The 21,798-nt window shown below is 47.9% G+C and overlaps 1 protein-coding gene across 3 annotated transcripts in view; it reads right to left on the bottom strand.

Moving 5' to 3' along the window:
• Positions 1–21,798, bottom strand: part of WDFY4 (WDFY family member 4) — a 312,143-nt gene that overhangs the window by 15,646 nt on the left and 274,699 nt on the right. For all 3 annotated transcript variants that reach the window (XM_023230197.2, XM_023230195.2, XM_023230196.2), the window contains exons 50-54: positions 19,730–19,847; positions 18,916–19,025; positions 8,707–8,860; positions 6,067–6,158; positions 1,864–2,076 (exon numbers count right to left, since the gene is read on the bottom strand). In XM_023230197.2, coding sequence (XP_023085965.1) covers positions 1,864–2,076; positions 6,067–6,158; positions 8,707–8,860; positions 18,916–19,025; positions 19,730–19,847 — 687 coding nt within the window. The remainder of the gene's footprint in view (positions 1–1,863; positions 2,077–6,066; positions 6,159–8,706; positions 8,861–18,915; positions 19,026–19,729; positions 19,848–21,798) is intronic.

Genomic DNA, 21,798 nt, shown 5'->3' with positions numbered 1-21,798 from the left:
TCAAATATTCCAAAGAACACGGGCAATTCCCATCAGCGGCCTCTTTCTTATTTTTCTCCAATCTCTGCCATCAGATTGTGCCTAATGCCAAATTTTTTGCATAACTGAGCCAAGCCCTGAGCATGAGCCATACTGCCTGGCTGAGTCCTTGCTGCTGGACCAGGGTGTGCAGCTGTGGCCAGATCCAGCTCTGTACCCTGCAGTCCCTCCCGGACTGCACCCCTGCTGGGCTGCTCTTTCCAGCCAGCAGCACATTCCTGCAAGTCATCCACGAGGCGCACATTGGAGGGAGAAGAGGTGGACACTGGTCCGGGCTGTGGACATGGGCAGAGTTGGGGCTCCAGTTTGATGGGCAGCTGGGGGGGGGGGTATGGGGGGTCTCAGAGAAACCTCAGCTCAGTTATAGTCCTGGATCAAATGCTAACCTATTTAGAAAAGCTGGTTGGGCGACCAATGCAAACAGAAATCAGAATGATGAGTTTTCAATTGAGTGTTTAATAATGAACACTATTCCTCGCTCAAGGTGACTGGGAGTAGCGGACACAGCCCCTGTTAGGAGTAGCGTGGGGCCTGAGTGCTGCAATCTTGTCTTTAGACTGGGACACTTGGGGATTCTCATTCTGATGGCTACTTTAGAAATACTTGTCAAAGCTCATATGACACATTGTTGAGTAGTCAGAATCTGAAGTTGTGTGTACTCTGTAACAACACTGATGGGAAAAGATCTGTGTTGTGGACAAGGGCTGTGAGTACATGAGGCAGGACATGGCTGGATGGTGGTGGCTACTACTTTGAATTATTTTCTTGCTTTGTATTATTATATATTTTTTAAATTCAAGAAGTGAAACCATTAGGCTAACAGGCTTCTTTCCTGAAATTCTTTCCTTCCTACAAAGCCTCCCAGCAAACCCACACTGGATGTGCCATCCAATCTCCAAGTCAACCTCATACCCTCCTCACATTCCCTTTACCTGGGAGCTGAGCAAATCTCAGTATGTCATGTGAGACCAGACAGAAAGATGTTAGTTTAGCACTAACTGCAAAAGGAGCCCCCTCCCCACCCTGAGTCCTCATGGTTGCACGTGGGGAAGGCTGGAACAAAACATCTCCACACAGAACCACAGTTCAAGGATCAACAGGGCCAGAATCAATTAAATAACCACCTAACTTGTGCTTTCATCAGTATGTCAACAGGGGAATGCACAACCTCATATTGCTAAGTGACTATCTTCACAGGAGACAGAGCCAGCAGAGCAGAAGGTCCAGGTGAGACTTCACAATTTCACCCGAGACCTGGCACGTAGACGGCAGATGCCCTCACACTGGTGACAACATGTGTTAGGACCAGAGCTCTACCTCTGTTGACTGCTATTAGTGTAATTCTAGGCAAGGTATTATTTAGCCTCTGAGCCTCAGTTTCCTGGTCCATGAAAGAATACTCTCTATACCCAGAGCTTACAAGAGATTTCGATGACATAATCACACTAATAACTAACATTTGTTAAGTGCTGGTCATATTTCAGGCACTTTCAAACACTTGATATGTCCTAAGTCATTGGATACAACAAACTTGTAGGATAGATATGAACACAAGTAATTAGTTACTACATATCTATTGTAGTGTCTAAAATCAGATCAGTCACAGATAAACACCAGCTTTCACCAGTTTGACTAACGATGTCATCATCTGCATCAACATCAGGTGGTAACTGAGGGTTAAGCCTGATATTGAAAGCACAGGAAGATGATGGGGGAGCATTTCACTTCTTCAGCCCTCTCCTTCACTCTAACCCCAGGAGAGAGTGTCCTCACACTGCACACACTCTTTTGAGAAAGCAAGGCAAATGACAAGGCATGTTGTACCTGTTTGGGCACCTGTCCAAAGTTGCTGACAAACCCCAGGATGGTGCTCTTGATGAGGGGGTCAGTAATGCTGCTGAGGTCCACTCTGTCACCGTAGAAGTAGGGGTGGAAGATATTAACAGCGTCCACTGCGGCTGGACCCTGCTGCTTGTACCCGAAAATAAGGTCTATCCAATGGTGGAGGTTGGCACTGACAAAGTCACTTTCCAGGGCCTGAAACAAAAACCCAAAGAGCATTAAAACCCAGGCCACTCATGGACCCATGCACTCTCTGCAAGGGGCACGTGCTTCAGGGTGTTGGCCCTGCACAGAGGAGATAATTGATGGGCCCCTGGGCTTGATGAGCACAAATCGGCAGGATGAGCCAGCCACCTGAGGGCCACCCTAGTCCTGCCTCCAGCCAGCAGCAAACCAGATCTGACTGTTTTCACCACCCCAGCTCAACCATGTCATAAAACAACCATGGTGTCCACAGTATCTACGAGGTGCAGGCCTGGGAAAGACATCTAAATGGAAGAGACAAGGCTGAAAATAAAGTCTTGGGGTCTTGCTGAGATGTGACATATGAAACAGGGAGAGCTGGTTCTGATCAGAGAATGTCAGAAGGTTGAGGCTAAGTGCAGTGATCAGGAGAGCATGCTCTGTAGGACAGAGGGTGTGGGTGCTGCCGTGTACATATTCCTTAACATCTCTGTTCCTTGGTTTCTTCATCTGTAAGATGAACAATTGTACCTTCTTAGCTGGTTCATGTAAGAATTAAGTTGTGTCCACGGCTGACACACAGAGAGCTCCAGGAGTTAGGTGATTTCACTGAGCACATACGGTGCCAGGCACCGGCTGTTTCACAGGTGTTGTTTCTTCCCATGAACACTGCCTTTGATGGCAGGTATAATTAACTCACTTCTAGGGCAGGCTCATGTGATCCTAACACTCCAGCTGCCAGTTTTCATTCCTCAGAACCCCACAGGGGGCATCCAGTCTCACTGAGCAGATCCCACTTCATTCAGGTACTGGGAAATTCTGGACATGGGTGTGGGCATCTTCTAAATCATCCCTGGCACAGAAATGATAGAACCTACTTCTGAAGTGCAGCTTAGCCCCCAGGAATGTGAACTTCCTTCACTGGGGCAGCTGTGTCTAGCTGGGGGCATGCAGCAGGCAAGGAGTTTCTCACCCATGCACTCACAGACCTGAGGAATATTCTGTCCATGCTCAGGCTCACTGTCCCTAGATGGGAGGACAGGAGACATTCTCAACTCAAACACGGAGCCTGGATCTGAGTTTACAACCTTTAAATGAGAAGTAAACCTCAGCCCATTTAGGACCACAGCTCCCACTGGAAGTCAACAACATCTGCCCCTCATGAAAGGTGACATCCAACAGGAAACAAGGAATTTAGCATAAGAGCCAAGCATGCTGGATCTTTCATGCATACAGCCCAGATGGGTGGCACTGGCTCAGAATGGGGGACCCAGGTTGGCAATAATTCTCATCAGGTGTCACATATGAGCAAGAGAAAGTATGGCCCGGTGTCTGGATATCACAGTCTATCTGAGAGGTGGCACCTGTCTCTACTGAATAGAACCCAGCTTCAGGGCTAGGTCCCCAGAGCCTCAAGATGTTCATTTGGGATTGTCTGGGCTCCCCTTGTTGGTCTTCTGGGAGGACAAACTGCCCTATACACCTGGATCTGGAGAAGCCAGTCACCTGTGCTAAGTTAGCTTTTCTGAGGTCTATGATTAAAGTGGCTCTGAGGGCAAGAAGGCCACACTTGAGTCATGTCATACGAGGGGTAATGAAAGATATGACTCTCCCAAGCCTACCACCTGACTTGGGGCATACCTCATGGCCTTCTGGAGATGTTTGCATGAAAGCATTTGTTGGTGTTTGCCACAGAACCACTAAAGGCATAGCCGGGTGAGGGCAGATCATAGGCCAGGACAGCTGACCCTTTTGCTGGCCCTTCTTCCTACCTCTTGCTAACCAACACATATCCCATATCCTCAAGCTCTTCCCAAACATTCCTCCACCTCCTTTCCTTAGATGAAGCCTGGCTTTCCCCAGGGCCACCAGTTTCCCTTCAGCAAGTTCAAGTGGTGGCCACTTGCTGGACACAACCCATATGTCTGGGGCCAGGACATGGGGCTAGTGTCTCCTCAGTCCTTATTGCCACCTCCAGAGTATTGGTCCTCTGTCCTCTTGTAAAAAAAAAAAAAAAAATCACAAAACATCTGCTTCTCTGTGCTGCATGAGATCTAGCTTTACCCACTCCTCATCCTCACTGCTGTCTTCCAACAACTTCTCTCTGTTCTCCTCATTCATCAAAGATGGTGATTCCTGGCCATATTTTCCCTTCTTCTCCATGATCTGCCATCATCCTCAGTGATTGCGATCTCTGGCCTCTTGGTTCCTTGAGCTCCACATCTCCAAAGACTTTTGCCTTCATTCCACCTAAAGTCACCATTCCCATGGCCACACCTTAATCCATGTCAGTATCCATAACTGCCTCATCTTCTAAAGCACTCATTCAAACACCCACTTGGTGAAAGTCACATCCTCCTCAACTTGCTGGATGTTTAAGTACTTCCTAAGGCTCTTCTTCTACCTTGTCACAGCCTCAGGTCCCCTTGTCCCTTTTCTTCTTTGCAGTATATCATCACCCACCTGTCTTTGGCTACATCTTTATCCAGCTTAGATGTAGTGGTCCATCATTCCAGTAACACTCTGGTCAATTGAATCATGTGTACTTCTGTCTTTTATCAGACTATGGCTGCTGCTGCCTTCAGGTTACATTCACTCTGGCCCAAGTACTCAAGACAGTGGGCTCTGAGAGGGATGACTCCTATCACTGAGTTTCCAGAGGCAAGAATAAAACAAGAAGAACTTTCTCTTTGCAGAAACGGACAGGAAAAGGCATAGGTTTGTTGCTACTAGTCAGACCTGCCTCCGGTTATTTTTACTTTTTAGGTGTAATTTATACACAATAAAACTTGCCCTTTTAAAATGCCCAGTTCAAAGTGTTCTTGTAAATTCATGCAGTCATGTAACCATCACCACAGTAAAGAAATAGAACATTTCCCTTGGCTCAAAAAGTCCCCCTGTGTGTTCCTTTGTGGTCACTCTCCTACTTCAGAGCTTAGGAACCACTAATTTGTTTTCCATCCCTATAGTTTGCCTCTAAATGTCACATTTCATGCCTGTATATAAAAATCACATGATATGTAGCCCTGGGTTATGGCTTCTTTCATGTAGGATAATGCATTAAAACTCATCCATGTTGTTCTGTGTAAACTGATTCAGTAAATCTGCTCCTTTTTACTGCTGAGTAGCATTCTGTTGTGTGTGCATGGACATACCATTTGTTTATCCATTCACCAGCTGATGGACATTTGAGTTTTGTTTTTGACTAGTCTGAATAAACCTGGTGAAGATTCATGCACAAGTGTTTGTGTGGACGTGCTTTCAATTTTCAAGTGAAAATGCTGGGTGATATGGCAAATGCACCTGCAAATGTGTAAAAAAAAATTACCAAGCTTTTGTACAAAGTGGGTGTACCATTTTGCTTTTCCCACCATTGATGTCTCACGCATTCTAGTTGCTCCACATTTTCGTCAACTATTGGTTTTGCTGGTCTTTTCAATTTAAGCCACTCCTGTGGGTATGTCACAGCATCTCATCTCATGGTGGTTTAAATTTATTTCTCCCTGGTGATCAATGATGCTGAACATCTTTCATGTGCTTAAACTAACCCAGAAATTTGATTCAGCATGTGTCCCTAATGACCTCTGGTCTCTACCCATGTCCAGTTTTTTGGGTGATAAGCCAAGTTCTGCCCAGTCCTAGAAAATCTTTGGCCAGTGGGAGCCCCTGGGAGGCTCAAACCCTCTCTGAACTATGCTGAGCCGTAAGGCCCAGGGAGTGGACATTCTTGTAGGGCTGGCTGAGGACACTGACCTCGCTTCCTCCAGTGAAACCCTCACCAAGCTGGCACCTGGGCAGGGTCTAATGGAGCTCCTGAAACAGCCCAGAGCCCAAGCCTTTCCTTGCCAACCCAAGGCATAGACCCCACCCCTTCTTTGGGTTTTCCAGACATAAGCCTCACAGTGCGGGTCACTGGCCCTCCACTTGGACAGAAAGCCTCAGTAGAATTTGAGGGGATGTTGAGGTCCCCAGCAGGATACCAGGGGTCCTGGCCTGACTCACCTGTCTGTGCAGGCTGATGAATTTCCGAGGGTCCCCATCAGCCCAGGGAGGGAGCTGCACATCTCCTAGTGCAGTCCCGTCCTGCATGCAGCCTGCATGGGATGAGAAGCAGCAGAGATTTGGGTAACTGGGGACTCAAACCAGGCTAGGAACTGGGGGATGTAAAATGCATGCTGCATAGGATTGCTGATTTTGTGTAGGTCAGAACGTGAGTTATATTCTCTGCAGACCATACTGCTTTCAACCTTCTCTGCCTGGAATGACCCCCTCAGCATGGCCTCTAGGCCTTTGCCTCCTCCAGGAGGTCCTCCTTGCTTCCCAGGCAGCACTAGTGCTTGCTTTTTAAGTTGTCTGAAATGATTTCAGTGTCATCACTGTGGTACATCTTTCTCTCCACTGTACCGTGCCTTTGTTCTGGGTGTTTTTTACACAGCATTAAACAATCAGGAGATGCAGTGATAGTGGTGCAAGCTGGCAAATTCTAAGCACCTGAGTCCACGCCAGGAGCTAGGCTAGGCCCTGGCCACAAGTCACCTCACTGAATCTTCATTCTAACTCGATAATTTATGCATTTTCTCTCCATTTTTAAGGGGAGAACAGCAAGGTTTTTAGACAGATTCCCCTGACAGTAGAAAGAGGAGGCTGGACTTGACCCAAGTCTCCCTCCTCTCCATTAGCTGCCCAACCTTGCTCAAGCCACTTCACTTCTTTGAGATTCATTTTCCACCTGTAAAATTTAAGGTGATGATAGGAATTATTTCACAGGGCTGACACAACGATTAAAGGAGAAAATACATATCACATGCTTAGAACGATGTCAGGCATATGATGGCTACTCCACAAATGTGAGCTACAGTCTTGCCTGACCTCAGAGCCTGCAAGAAGCAGCTGGAATAAAAGCTCCCCTGCTCTCTCTGCGCTACAGAGCTGCCTGGCCTGGCCCTTCTCATCACGCATCACAGCCTGCCACCTCCTCAACAGGTCCTTCCTGAGGACCAGAGAAACCCAGGTCTTGCTGAGTCATCCTCAAACCATTTTCCTACCTATTTTACTCATAGGACTTCTCAGCATCCAACAATGTTTCACTTACAATATAGAAATTGTCTACATTTTCTCTTCCCTTTTTCCTATCCTCACACAAAATGTAAATATCTTCAGGGTATGCCATCCCAGAAGACCCAACTAAATCCCCAGTGCCTTAAAAAAAAGGTCCCTGTATACAGTAGGTGCTCAATAACCACTTGTTCTCCTGACTTCCCTGAGGACATTTCCTCTCTTGGCCTCCATTGCTGGTAGGAGCCTTCATCTCTGCAGCTGAGCCCATCATGCCTCCTGCAGAAGAGTCTGGCTTCATTTCCAAGGCAGAGTGGGTACTCCGGTCAGTGCTCTAACTCCAGGCTGGCCAGCCATCTCCTCCTGGCTGCCACCCTCCCTGAGTGACTCCTCTGTGGGACTCCTCACGCTTTGGGGGATCCATCCTTTGCATTTGTTCACTTCTTACCTCTGACGCATGTGAGGTGTCTAATAATTTGAACACCACCAAGGTCCCCATGTTCCACAGGTCAGACTCACAGGGCCTGGCTCACTGTCTGACCTGCTCCTCATGGATGTGGGCTGCATATCTAGGGCTGAAAACCCCTGCACAAGGTTTTGCAAGGACTAATCTTGCAAGGACTTTCTTTGCAAGGGCTAATCTTTGCAGGGACTAATCTCCTTCCCTGGACCCTGCGCCAGGGCTGCATCTGGTCTGGCTCAGGTGCATGCCCTTATGTGCTGTCTGGAGGCAGAAGGAGAACACTGAAGAAGGGGGGCTCTAGAGCCTGAGGTATGCATTGGTGATGGCTCATGCATGTTGTCTGCAGAAGATGATTCCCAGCCAGGCCAGCATCCACAGCTGCCCACACCCTGCCCAGGCTGTGACCACTCATCCACTCTGCAAATTGCCCTGACTCAGCAATTTGTTTGCCATGGAGGAACAAATTGGAATTATTTCAAAAAAAACAGGAATTATTTCACAGGGCTGGAACAACAATTAAAGGAGAAAATACACATCACATGCTTAGAAAATACGTATCACATGCTTAGAACGATCTATAGGAGCAAGAAGCCCTGCTGCATCCTAGGCTGGGGCCTGCAGTTCAGAAAGGAGCTGCCATAAGTGCCTGTCCAGCTGCCCTGGGATCCCACCCAGCAGTCTACCCAGGAGACCCAGCATCTCTGGGTCCTGCCCTTGGAGTCCATGTGAACCCATTTGTGGGACATGGAGGAAATGGAACTTGTCAGGAGCAGGAGTTTGTCCAAGGTCTCGAGACAGCAAGGCAGTGCCAGACCTGGGCTACACAGAAGAGCCCAGGTTGGTCTCAGCCACGGCCTCACTGCCAACTGAGGCCTGGGACCATCGGAGGAAAGGTCACGGGTGGGGTGGTGGCTCAGCGCTGTCCTGGCAGCCTGGGGCCAGCATCCTTCCTCAGCAACCACCTTTCCTTCTGGGCACTGCTGCCCCGTGGAGACCTCACCTGAAGTGCATGTGTCCTGGGGAGGGCCTAGCAAAGGTCCAGATGATGTTGGTCATCACCCAGGGGCTATGGGAAAGAGCACCCTGCAACACCACTCACCCAGCCTCACCAGGCCTCCACTCACCGAACTCCACCCCATTGCAGTTGGTTAAGAACTCAGGCAGGTAGAAGAACTCTGGGGTCAGCTCCCTGACGTCACTCATGTTCTCTCTGGAGGCCGACTCCCATGTGCTCTTCACACTGTGGAACATTCTGTCTGCCACGTCGAAGCCTCCACCCTGGGGGAAATGGAGCCAACATGACCAGCTGCTCTCACTGGCACCCTCCTGCTGGCCAGGCACCATCCATTCTGCCTTGGAGGCACAGGTTCCACCATTAGCACCTCTTATTCAGTCTCCCCACACACGTGTACCCATCAGCCCAGATGTGTATGCCGTGGTTCTCCAGCCACCAATTCCTTTATTACTCTCTGGAACCTTGCTCCAGAGCTTCAAGGCGGAATGCATGATCCGTGGTAATCAATCCATGTTTCCCTGCCATGGAAATCTGAGTTCATATCAGAAACATCTAAGCATTTCCAAGACTGCAGAGGGCCAGCTCTGAATTAGGTGCTCCACACGAGGCAGCAAGAGTGCCAGTGACTGGGACTCAGCTCCTGGGAGGCTCATGGTCAACTGCCACAGGTAGGAAATAAAGAACCAACCATAGGACAAAGAAGTGGGTGAACATTCTATGTGGGAGGTCAGCAGGAGCTTCCTGGAGAGGCGCCCTGGAAGTGAGTCTGGAAGCCTGCTGATGGGGAAGATGGCAGTGTTCTGAGCAGAGGACAAGGCTTGGGTGAGCAGCAGGGGTAGGAGGAGAGCAAGAAGCAGAGGAGGGAGGAGGAGGGAGGAGAACTCGCTAGGGCAGGGCCCTGGTGACATCCAACACACAGCTCATGGCATTTGGTGGGGGCAAGAGGTGGGTAGGAAGGAGACTCTGGGACCAAGGGTCTTGGCTTCGATAAGAGAGAATGGATCTGAGGGTGGAGAGATGGAGAAATTTCAGGTTCAAGGGGCAAGAGGCTGGTCCACAAAGGACACGATGTCCACAGCCTCTGCCAGGGCCAGTCCTGGTCCCAAGGCCCATGGCCACAGGTGGCCTGGTACGGCCCCAGGCCTGGCTGTCGAGGTTGTGCCATGTAAGAATTCAGGCATGTTCTTTCCCTAGATGTCCTGATTCTCTCATCTGAATTGTCAAACTCTTCAGCTGATGGTACCCTTATTCACCAGGTGGTCTTGGGGGTTGGGAGGAGGCAGAGAGGTTCCTCCCTCCAGGTCATGGTTGGAGAAATGAAGGCGCTGGGGGCGGAGGGACTTCAAGAGAGAGTTTCTGAAATTGGGCCTTGGGTCTATGTAAGTTTTGGGATATCCTTTTCCCTGGGATTCAATAGTTCACTTGTCCCCATCAAGGCTGGGCCTTTGTATAACAAAAACTTGTCCTCCTTCTGCCATCTTCTGCAGAGCACGCATGTGGAACAAGGGGCAGGGCCACAGCAGTGCCTACTTTGTGCCCATCACTCCCTTCCCTGCTCAGAGGGCTGAGGGTCTCCATCTGTATTTACCCAAGGAAGCCTTGGGGGCAGCTGCAGGGGTGCATGGAGGTGAAAAAGGGCAAGGGCCTTCTCTTGGCATGCCTGGTCCATGCTCAGATGCTCTCTCCTAATCCTCACAGTAGCTGCATGAGGAAGCAATTGGTATTTCCACTTTGCAGACCAGAAAACGGAGGCTCCTCAAAGTGCACTGATTTTTCCCAAGGCAGTGAATGGCAGAACTGGGGCAAACCCATGGATGCAACTCCACAGGGCATGCTTTGTCCCATGCCAGATTCCTGGGGGAATCCCTGGACCTGGAACCAACTTGATCCACTACGTGTGGGCCACGGGGGAACTCAGCTCTTTCTGAGAGTGGGGAACCTACCACACACCCAAGGTGGCCACACCTGGACATCTTGAGGGTCATGGTCTGGCTGGTCCATTTACTGAGTCAGACTTGATCAAGTGAGATCTGTGGGTCATTCCCCACACAGGGACAGGGACACTGACTCAAGCAAACAGCGCATGGGCAGCTTTAAACATGTGGCTTTTCCCCAAGGTCGCTTTGCTCTCGGTTGAAATTAGGGAATGACGTCCACCATCAAATTTAAATTGGAATGGAAATAAAATGGGGGTGGGGTGTCGAAATAAATCTTCACCTAATGAGTCACTCATTGAAATGTATTAGGAGCATTGTGTATTTAATCTGCAGCCCAAGCCTTACATCTGCGGGAGATTGATGCCTTCTCCTCGTCCCGTTTCCCTTTTGCAGCTTTTATGAGTGCTGATGGTAGTCTCCTGAGAAACAATATGATTTGGTAATAAAAAGATTACCTGTATTAAATAAAAATAATATATACATACGAAATATTGTTAGTGCTACAAATCTGGTTAAAGATATTACCACAAAGAAAACTGTTATTTTTTTCACAGCTGTCTAATGCATTTTAGCAAAAGTAATATCTTTAAAACTTAAGCCTGTATTATTTATAAAGGAAGCAATAACTGATTTTCCTATTTCCTATATTAATAAATGTATTTGCATACATTTGTTTCAAAATTAATGGGTTTTCTCACTTCTGCAATACAAAAGAAAACACCAAATTCCCTAGCAGAAAAAGTGGAGTTGCTTTGTTACTTGTATTATAAGTCTGTGGGTTGATGTAAACTCTGGTGGCTGCCAGAGAGGAGTCTCAGCTAGGATTAAATTCTCAGAAAGGAAGGAAGGAGAAAAGAAAGAGAAGAGGAAAAAATGGGGCAAGAAGGTAAGAGGCAGAGAGACCCAGTTAAGGTTTAAAGAGCACCTATCTAAGGCAAATCCAGACCCATATGAAAGAAACCAACACAATTACATCTAGAACTTGGAAGGGAACAAAATGATCAGAGAGAATTCCTGAACCAAGAGCTGCTCTGGAATCTGTTCTGCAACAAATCCGACCTGTATCCAAATGAACTGTAAAAAATAATAGCAAGGTTATTATTGTTAACAAATGAACAATTTCTTATTGGCAGAAGGTTTTCCCATGTGACATTTAGGCCAGAAGACAATGGAGCCAGCCAAGCCTAGAGGATTCTGAGGCAAAAGATTATAGTTGTTGGATTTTGGGCTCAGTTAAGACATCACTCACATATAAAGATGCAGGAACATTTTGAATATTGAAGAGTCCAGAAACAATATAGTCCTAGGTACCTCTTCTCATTTAAAATCCTTTAGGAGGTGCTAAATATTGCTAAGAGATGAAGCAAAACTGAGGGCAAAAATAATAGGAAAAGAAGTGGCTATCAAGGACTATTCCTGGACATTGATCCAAGTTAAAATCAGGGGATAGTCTATAATTATGGTATGATGGTTAAAGCTGAAAAACCGGAAAAGAAATGTTCTATATTAAAGGAAGTACTCCTTTCATTAGAAGACACAAAGTCTATGTACACCATTGTCTCTGGATGGGCATTTCAATCACTATTAGACATTCTGAAACTCCTCTCCAATATGGCTTCGATTCTTGACCCGAATTCACAGGAAATTTAGTAACTGCACATGCTGAAGGACACCGAGATGCACAGATATTTCTATAATATGTGCTAGGAAGTCTATTCTTCCTTCCTGATGACACTGATCCAAATCAACCCGCTGCCTCATCTGGATATGGAATTGGTTTTATCAACAGGCTGACAACCCATTCTCACTGCAGATATTCTTTCCAGTAATTTCAAAGTACCCATGCAAACGACTCACTTACAGGACCCCACTGATATATCAGTTGATCTAACCTGCTGTCTTTAGCCCATCAAAGAGGCAGTGTGCAATGGTGGAAAGCACATTGGCTTCAGAAGCAGGCTGACTTGGGCAGGAATTTCAGTGCCCACTTACTTGCAGGATGAACTCAAGTGAGTTTCTTAATCTCTTCAACTGCCCATGCCCTTGTCTGTGAACCTTGGATGATAGCTCTTGGTGTGAAAGCAATTGTGTGTGTGTGTGTATGTGTGTGTGCGTGAGTGTGTGTGTGTGTGTGAGAGAGAGAGAGAGAGAGAGAGAGAGAGACATATCTCATGCAGTGCAGCAGGCACATAGAAAGAGGTGTCAAATGAACCCAGCCCCTATGTCCTTTTCCCTGCACAGACTAGGATTAGAACTAGGGAGCAATCCTCGGCTTGGGCCCTGATCTCAGTGTGCCTGGGGAAGGCAACCAGGAGCTCTAAAGGAGAAGGGATGGAAGTTATGGAAGGTAGGAGGTAGGGTACAGGGGGAAGTGAGGAGAGGCGGGATCCTCCAGTGCCAGGGACGGGGTAGGAGGGTGGGGAATCTGAAGGACTGTGGGATGACAACAGGAAGGAGAGCCTGCACTGTCAGGGCAGCTTTTGGCAGTAACAGCACTTCAGAAGTAACAGGGCAAATGTGTGAGGGGAAAGGAAAGCTGGACCCAGCATTCTCTGAGCCTCTGCAGGAAAAAGCCAAGCCCTTACATGCTACTGAATAAACTAATGGTGTAGGACCCTCATGGCACTGGGAAGCCCACGCACTGGTCCAGCTGCCTCCTTGGTCTTGCTCTCTCAGAGGACGGGATGACCCCAGAGTGGCCATTAGCTTTCCTTCCTGTAGGTCGTGGCTCTTTTCTAAATGAGCGAACCCACCAAGGCTTGCTGAAACTATGCTGCCTGCATTAGGAGGAGGACGGTGGGCACGTAGGGGACACTCAGGTCAGCCAAAATGGCTCATACCATATCTCCTTTAGTCCTCACCACCCACCCAGCTAGGGGCTATTTTAAAGGATGAAGAATCCAAGGCTCCATTGTTCGATAATGCCAATTAGAAAGTTGTAGAGCCAGGAGTTTATCCCAGGACTGTCTGTCCCTATTGCGTGTGCTTTTCCAACACTCTTCCTCAAGTCTGTATGATAAAAACCACACAGTTTTGGAGATCCTGAATGATTCTCCTCAAGTCACAGTTTGGGCCCTTACAGACCCCACATCCTCACGCTGTAATCAGAAGGAGGCTGGCGGTTTCTATGTCTAGCCCCGCAGCCCTGGCTGCATGGGGTTGGCTGGCCCTGTGTGAGGTTTAGGGTACCAGGAGGTGGGCTGCTTGCCTCAGAGGCAGGGGATGAGCTGCAGGCAGCAAGTGAAGAGGCAGGCATGGTCCACCTCGGTGTGAGCATAGACAGACTCCTCGCCTTCCCTGGCACACACTCCACCAGGACTCCTGGCACTGATCCCTCCAGGAGCTTCTAAGTCAACAGCCAGGATGGGCCAAGTGCTGCCGCACGGTTCTCCGTTCTTTCTGCAGTTAGCATCTGTCTTGTACAAAAACCAGCCATCTTGCCTCAGGTGGTTCACAAAACCCTTCACCACTGCTGGTAACAGCTGACTTCACATGGGCTGTGACTTAATTAACACAGCACTTTATTTCTGTTTCTTATTAAATGCAGCAGCAGCCACTGCTGCTGTGTCTTTGGTGGGTGCCGGCGGCTGGGTCTGATCTCAGGCCTGAGAGCAACTGGTGCTTTTACTGGGGCAGAAACAGGTGCTTGGGCTGGGACCCCAGCAGGGGCCTGACCTCCTGGTGACTCAACTTTCTGGAGGCTCACAGACACTTGCTGTAAGCAGGCAAGACTCCTAAGAACTATAACATTTTCCAGCCTGGGCAACATAATAAGACCCCATCTTTACAAAACGTGTTTTTTGTTTGCTTCTTGGTTTTTGTTTTTTGTTTTTGGTTTATTTGTTTATCCAAGAATGGTGGTGCACATCTATAGTCCTAGCTACTCAGGAGGCTGAAGCAGGAAAATTGCTCGAGCCCTGGAGTTCCAGGCTGCTATGAACTATGATCATGCCACTGTACTCTAGCCTGGGTGACAGAGTAAGACCCTGTCTCAAAAAACAAATGAACAAAAGAACTACAGCATCCTGGGGCTGCTGCTGAGGGAGACAAGCCCTCTGCCCTGGCAGAGCAGACAGATGAGTTCACACTTCCAAGAAAGTGGGGAAAACAGAGCGCAAAGCTGACCCACGCCTGGTCACAGTGCCTGCATGTGCCACCTGCTCAGATCACACAGTACATACATATACCATATTTTCTGGATTGTAAAAATCTTATGGTAATAACAGGCTTGGAATAGAAAAACAAATGAACACATCAAGGACATAAGTATGCATCAATTCTAAGACCAGCTCAAACTTAAGAACACTTAAACCTGAAGGGAATAAAACACTCCTTATACCCAGGGTTCAGAATATACCGCACAGCAACAGGGAGTCTCCGTGCTGTCCACAGTCTCTGCACAGTGCAGGGTAAATGGGCCACAGTGCCCACAGAACTCCATGCCTGCCTCTCTGCAACCCAGCAGACCACCACACTGGGTGTGCCACACAGGCATACAGTACTTGACAGCAAAGGTGCTCCATGGCAGAGCTGTTGTGCTGCCTGTCACTCTGCACTGGGAACACCAGGGGCCACGCTGCACATACATGCAGCCGGCACACTGCATGTGTGCTGCAGCACCAGGTGACTGCCTACATGTCACACCGCATGCATGTGTGCCTGTGCTTGATGATGCACGAGGGACTCCCCACTGTTCTACTGAAAATGTGGTCTTGAAAATGGCACATGTCCCTTTCCTCTGAGCACTGTGTCCCCTCTGGACAACCTCTGTAGACCCCACCTTGTTTTATTTACCATGAGTGTTTTAGGCTTGGTGTCCCCAGGGCTAGAACCCATCTCATCTCCCTTGTCATTTCCTGAGGGACGTGACCTCCCAGAGACTCAGTATCCTGAGATGAATCACAGCAGCCTCTCACAAGCTTGTGAGGGTCCAATGAGGCACAGCAGTGTTCACAGCAGCCCCCTTCATTGTCATCAGAAGGAGGAAGCACCCCAGCCATGAACAAATGATAAACAACATGTGGTCTACAAATACAGGGGTACAGGAATCAGCCGTAGGAAACTGACACATGCCGCAACAATGGATGGACCTCGAGGACATTATGCTAAGTGCAAGAAGCCAGTCACCAAAGGACAAACATTGCATAATTCCACTTATAATAAGCTTAGTGTAGTCATTCATAGAGACAGAAAGTAGAACAGTGGTTGCTGGGTGCTGTGGGGAGGGGCGATTGGAGAGTTATTGTTTCATGGTTTCAGAGGTTGAGTTTGGGAAGATGAAAAAGTTCTGGAGACAGATGGCAGCGATGGCTGCACAATCATGTATATGCACTTAATGACACTGAGTTGTGCACTTCAAAATGGTTAAAAGGGTAAATTTCTTATTATGTATATTTTTCCACAATAAATAAGTATAAAATATTTTAAATAACAGTTGTAAGGTACTTAGCACCATCCAGGTGCATAGTAGGTTCTTAATGAGCAATCAGAGGTTGGAGCTGTTACGGAAAGGCCTTCAGAGGCGATCCTCCCACCCACCTCCTTGATCTCACCAACAAGGAGACTGAACCCTAAGAAAGAAAGCGATCTAAGCAAAGTCAAACACAGCAGCCCTGGGGATGCTGGAACGTGATTCCCCAAGCCCACTACATATGTCTCCACTCTGGCTTATCTGTGGTAATAGGAGGGTGGTAGCATTTGCTCAAAGCAGAATGGAGATGTGCGCTTTCCCACGCTGACTCCTACACGCCACTGGCTCTGGCTTCCCTGCCTGGGTTCCACAGCCTCCCCATGTCTCTCGCTCTTCCCCACTCCTTCGTCCATCCTAGGTTGGGAGTAGTGCCTTGGGCTGCTGAGACTACGGAAGGCTCCTTTCCAGCCACCACAGGGGTGAAGCAAAGGTCTCTGGAGAAGATACGGGCCTCCCCCTGGGGGGGGGGTAGGATGGAGGGAAGAGCTTGACTTCAGGAAGATGCCAGAATATCCTTAAGGAGGTCTGCCAAGGCCCCATCACTCTCAAAGGGGAGCCTGGTGTGTCCCCTCACAGAGGAAGCCTATGTAGCCTTTATACTCATTCCCTCGAGAGCTAAAATTCTTTTTTCCTAAGGAAAAAGTGGAAGGTGGCTGGTTCTTTTCCTGGTTCAAAGGCTCAGGCCAGGTGTGACCCACTAGAGGAGTCATTTAAAAGTAAGAAAGTGCGACCCAATTCAGAAGCATGTGGAGACAGCCCGGGTGATTCCAACTTGGATGGGTCAAACTACCCAAGACAGATCTGAGCCCCAAAACTCAGTTACATCAGGGACTTCAACATGGGAGTCAAAAGGACTAGGTCACCAATGGCCCAAACTGGCTTAAATAAGCCTAAATCAATGATTAGCTTCAAAGTGGCCATAGCCCAGATATCCCGTTGGTTCACAACACACCTGTTAGGTCTGGTTCATGCTAAGTTGGAATACTTTGCTGTAGTCCAGACTGCCTTAAATTATCTTAAACCAGAGGAGACCAGCCTGGACAAGTTCAGACCTGCTCAGACTAGATCTAGCTGATTGCAGAGGGAAGAAGGGAACTAACAGTGATTGATCACCTATGCAGCGTCAAGCCCCAAGCTGGGGGTTCTCTCCACATTTTCTCATTTAATCTTCTCGACAGCCTACAGCCCAGTGAGATGTGCATAATTAACCCTCATTTCCAGAGGTAAAATAACTTGCAGAAGATTTTGTATCTATGAAGTGGCAGAGCTGTGATGTAAATCTCACAGCCAAGGCTGTTTCTATTTCACTCTGTTTCCTCCCGATGTGAAAAGATCCTTAGCAACAGGTAGAGCTGGGGTTTTGGGCTGTAATGCAGCCTCCTGAAGGGGCAAGAGGGAACTCCGAAAGCATCCTGAACATTTAAACATTTAAATTCCCAGGATAGAAACCAGTGGCGGAATCCATCACTATCATCGTCAAGGTGATCATCATTTCTTGTGGATTAATGAGCAACATCTGGATGGGATTCCTGGCATGGGGCGCAGCTCTGGGACCATTTGTTCTCCAAACCAAACTTACTTAAAATGCTTGTTGCCTGAGAAAGGCTCAGGGGAAGCACACTTATTATTTTTGAGTGAATTTCCAGGGAGAGGGGGTTATACAATGTCTAGACGAGTTATGCCGTCAAGGAGGCAGAAGGCTATGCCAAGAAACAGAAGACAGGAGGACATTTGCTCCTTATTTGGAGAAAGTGCCTTGACCTTGCCTACTCATTCCTGCCCCAGGGCTCAGTGTTGGCTTTAGTGCTAATGCAGGGTAGCCTTTGGTCTCTCAGGGTCAAGGTCCTCTGAGTGACCATAAAGAGTGACCTCACTGGTAAGGTCAGACCCAAACACACAGTTCTTGGGATATCCAGGCTTTTCTGAGATGAGGCTTAGGTGTCAGAGCAAGTCTGTGTGTTCAGTGGCCTGTTGCCCACCCCAGCTCATGCCTTTCTCTCCACTGGACAATTGTAGGGTCTGGATTGGGGCAGCCCATATACCCTGTGCTATATTTACTTTAGAGTCAGCCGAGCCAGCTGGCCTATCTGAGAATTTTCCCCCATTCAAAAGCTGTGCCCTGGGATAAAGGGGTTCCTTGGAAGCAGGATCCCAGTGATAGGGTTGTGAGGGGAAGAGGGGAAAGGAGCTTCTCAGCACCGTCACAGCACTGCCCATGAAAGACTGTGTCCCAGAAATCCCCCATGCCTTGGACACCAACCCGGCAACACTTGGACACCAGACTGGTCATGTACAATACAGGATGCCCAGCTAAATTTAAATTTCATATAAACAACCAAGTAAATTCCAAGTAATTTTATAGTTTACTTGGAATTCAAGTTTAACTAGGCATCACGTAATTTTATTTTAAACCTGGCGACCCTAAGCTGGTATAATGGTTTGTTAGTGTATGGGTGGGTAAGTTGGTTTTGTCCTTCGAAGCCTTTCAGTTTGTCATTGGTACAGATTTATGCATTCTGATGTCTTGAGTCATATTCTTTTCATTGTTCCTTCTCATATTTATTTTTCTAATCCTTGACCGCCTGCCTTTTAGTCTCCAAGCTTCCTGCTTTTCCTTTTCCACTAAATCCTATTTATGTTAAATCATTTTTTCATGTCTCATTTCTTATTTTTTAGAATCACTTTGCAAGACTTTGTTGGGCAGATGTGCAGGTGTAACTGAGGAAGAACAGTCTGCTTTGGCTGGGGAACCAGAATCCTGGAGCCAATGTCAACTGGGAATCACTGGCTAATGATGGAGTTTTTAGCAGAGGCATCCCGTCTTTGTTCAAGCCCAAGTCTTGGTCCGTGTGCGTGTGTGTGTGTGTGTGTGTGTGTGTGTGTGTGTTTACGGAGAGTGGCAGCAGCTCACCTGCAGAGCACAGAAGGCCTGGGTGAAGGGTGGCATCCGGACCAGGTAGGAGGCCACGATGATGGCCGAGGAGTAGTGAGTGTAGTAGTGGCACTGGACGGTCATGTCTCCTGCAACAAAAAACATATGCTTGAGGGCGGCTTCCCTACCTGTGCCCACGCGTGGCAGATATGCGTGCTACACTGTGTTCATGAACAGTGTTAAAAACATACATTCATTGACGTTTAGGAAGTGAACAAACCTAAAGAAAAACATTCAGGCAATAAGGTCACAGGTGGCACGTGAATGTGGCAAAATGTCTAAAGATGACATGTAGATGGACAAAGTTTGGGAACTAGAGTCACACGAATGCAGGCTCTGCCGTTTAGAGGCTGTGATCTTGAGCAAGTTGCTTAAACTCTCTGAGTTTCACTTTCCTTCTCTGTGAAATGGACTACTGTAATATATGAACACAGGTTGGCCTGCCCCTGGCAGAGAGAAAGTGCTGAATAAATGTTAGTTTCTTTTGCTATTGCCTGTCCCTAGGCATGGAGTCATTACCTCTTAGCATTATATTTCTCCAGCCAGGTTGCATGTTTAGAATCTCCTGGGCTATGCCACACCACGGATTTATTTAAATCCAAATTTCTAGAGGTGAGGCCCGGACATCAGTATTTTCTAGAAGCTCCCCAGGCACTTCCTACTGCCAGGTTAGAGTCGTCTGTTCAAATGTAATCATTTGTAGGCTAGGTGACCACCTTAATTGTTGTCAACTATCATTTCAGGGCATCCAGAAGAATAACACTGCACAAAAAATCAAGCTGGATCTACTCACCTTCAGTTTTCTCAACTTCTTTAAACCTCTGGATAAATTTCAGCTTCCTTTCCTTGGTCTGAGCCCCCATGGGCTTTGAAAGATCCCGGAAAGTCTTCGGATTCGCCAAGTTCAATGTCTAGAAGGCAGATGTGCAGCTGGAGTTAACTCCCCGGACCCGCTTGTGCCCTAGGAGTCATGCTCTTGAGTTTTATGGTTCTCTTTATTGGTTTACTGTCATTTGGTCTGACCTGCCTCTGGTGGTTAGCTGGCAGGCTGGGGTTTTATGGCCCCAGAGCCAGTGATCCACAAAGACTTAAAAAGGGAGAGATGAAAAATAAGAGGAGGGGAAGATTGAGTTCACACTCAACCTGTTCCAAGTTGACCCAAATCAGAACATGGCCTCCAGCTACAGAAAAGATACTTTTAAAAGAATTTGTGTTATCTATGAGGCACTTGGCTCCTAAACTGCATTATGTACTCCAATAGTTCAGGGTCCTTGCTTAGAATCAGACTGATTTTACAGGAAGTTAGAAATCATCTGTTCAGGGAGGAAATAAGAGGGACTTGCTCATTTTTTCCTGGAGGTCCACTCCTTTCTTGGCAGTGAAAGCAGGCTGTGAGCACCCCTTCCCTCTCTTGGAATACACCACAGAGAAAACAGGACCAGTTTCAGGGCCACGTGCTCTGGGAAACTTTTTCTTTTGATGTTCTGCATGCTAGGAGAGGAGCCAAGAATTGCTGGGGTTTGCATTTCTTTATAGGGGGAGGTACCTGTGTATCTCTCTTTTCTTTTTTCTGAGACAGAATTTCACTCTGTTGCTCAGGCTGATGTGGAGTGGAGTGGTCATGGCTCACTGCAGCCTCGACCTCCTGAGCTCAAGTGATCCTCCCATCTCAGCCTCCCAAGTATCTGGGACTACAGGTGCATGCCACTATGCCTCGCTAATTTTTGTATTTTTGATAGAGATGGGGTCTCACTATGTTGGCCAGGCTGGTCTTGAACTCCTGGACTCAAGCAATCCTCCTGCTTTGGCCTCCCAAAGTGCCAGGATTACAGGCATAAGCCACTGTGCCTGGCTCATAACCCTTTCTTTCACTAGCAGTGAATCCTCAATGTTCCACTGGGGGCCAAGGGTATCACTATCTCAAATGCCTGCAAAAGCCAGGGGGAAGCAGGGGCGAGAGTGAAACAGCCCCTCTTAAGATCCCAGTGAGTGCTGGGGGGGACACACGGAGACCCACCCTCAGCTTTCACAATCTTGCCAGTTCAGAAAAATTCCTAGTTGCCAGATCTCATGGTTTTCCAAAAGATATTGGAAATCCAGATATTTTTTAAAGGAGAAATCTCCTAATTTTTAAGAGTTGATAAATAATAAAGATTTAAATACCTAGTATGACCTAAACAAAAAAGGCTTGCAAACCACCACTTTGCAACATGTGAGTAGGTTTTGTGTTTGAAATGCCTCAGCCTCCAATGGACCATTAGTGAAATAAGCAGCAGTCAGTGCTAGTGAGAAATGTTTTGCTGCATTAAATGTCTTAAGAGGGGATGAGAGGTCACCAAGGACTGAGTCTCCCTCTCCCAAATCCTGAGGGTCTGCCATCCAAGTAGCCCCAGGCAGGACCAGCCAGGCTCATCTGAACAAGTGGCTCAGCCACCTTGTGTGCTTTACATACAGTCCAGCACCACTCCAGATGGCCAGAGCCCAGGTGGCCAGGACACTGCTCCATAGCTTGGTTATCCCCATAGGAGCACAGACATCACCCTGGTCCAGCTGTGGAGTTTTTCTCCCCATCCTTTGCCTGCCTGATGGGGCACAGGGGTGGAGGCTAAAAGAGATGAAGGATCTGTTCTTGTCATCTCACCATCAGCCTCCCCTGTCACTACACATCTCAGTCCAGATCTCAGATGAGGCCCAGACACCATCATCTCTGTTGCTGAACTCAAGCTTCAGGAAGAGTAGCTTGTCCTTTCTGTGTGTCTGTATCCTGGTGTCTCTCTCTCCTTTCCTCCCCAGACCCCTCTCCTGCACACATTGATTTTAGGAACAAATTCCATGGCCCACCTCGCTTGTGACTGCCTCTCC

Source organism: Piliocolobus tephrosceles, chromosome 9 (genome assembly GCF_002776525.5).
Source record: "Piliocolobus tephrosceles isolate RC106 chromosome 9, ASM277652v3, whole genome shotgun sequence".
Taxonomy (NCBI): Eukaryota; Metazoa; Chordata; class Mammalia; order Primates; family Cercopithecidae; genus Piliocolobus; species Piliocolobus tephrosceles.
Note: the sequence above shows the minus strand (reverse complement) of the source record. Positions and strands in the feature narration are given on the sequence as shown.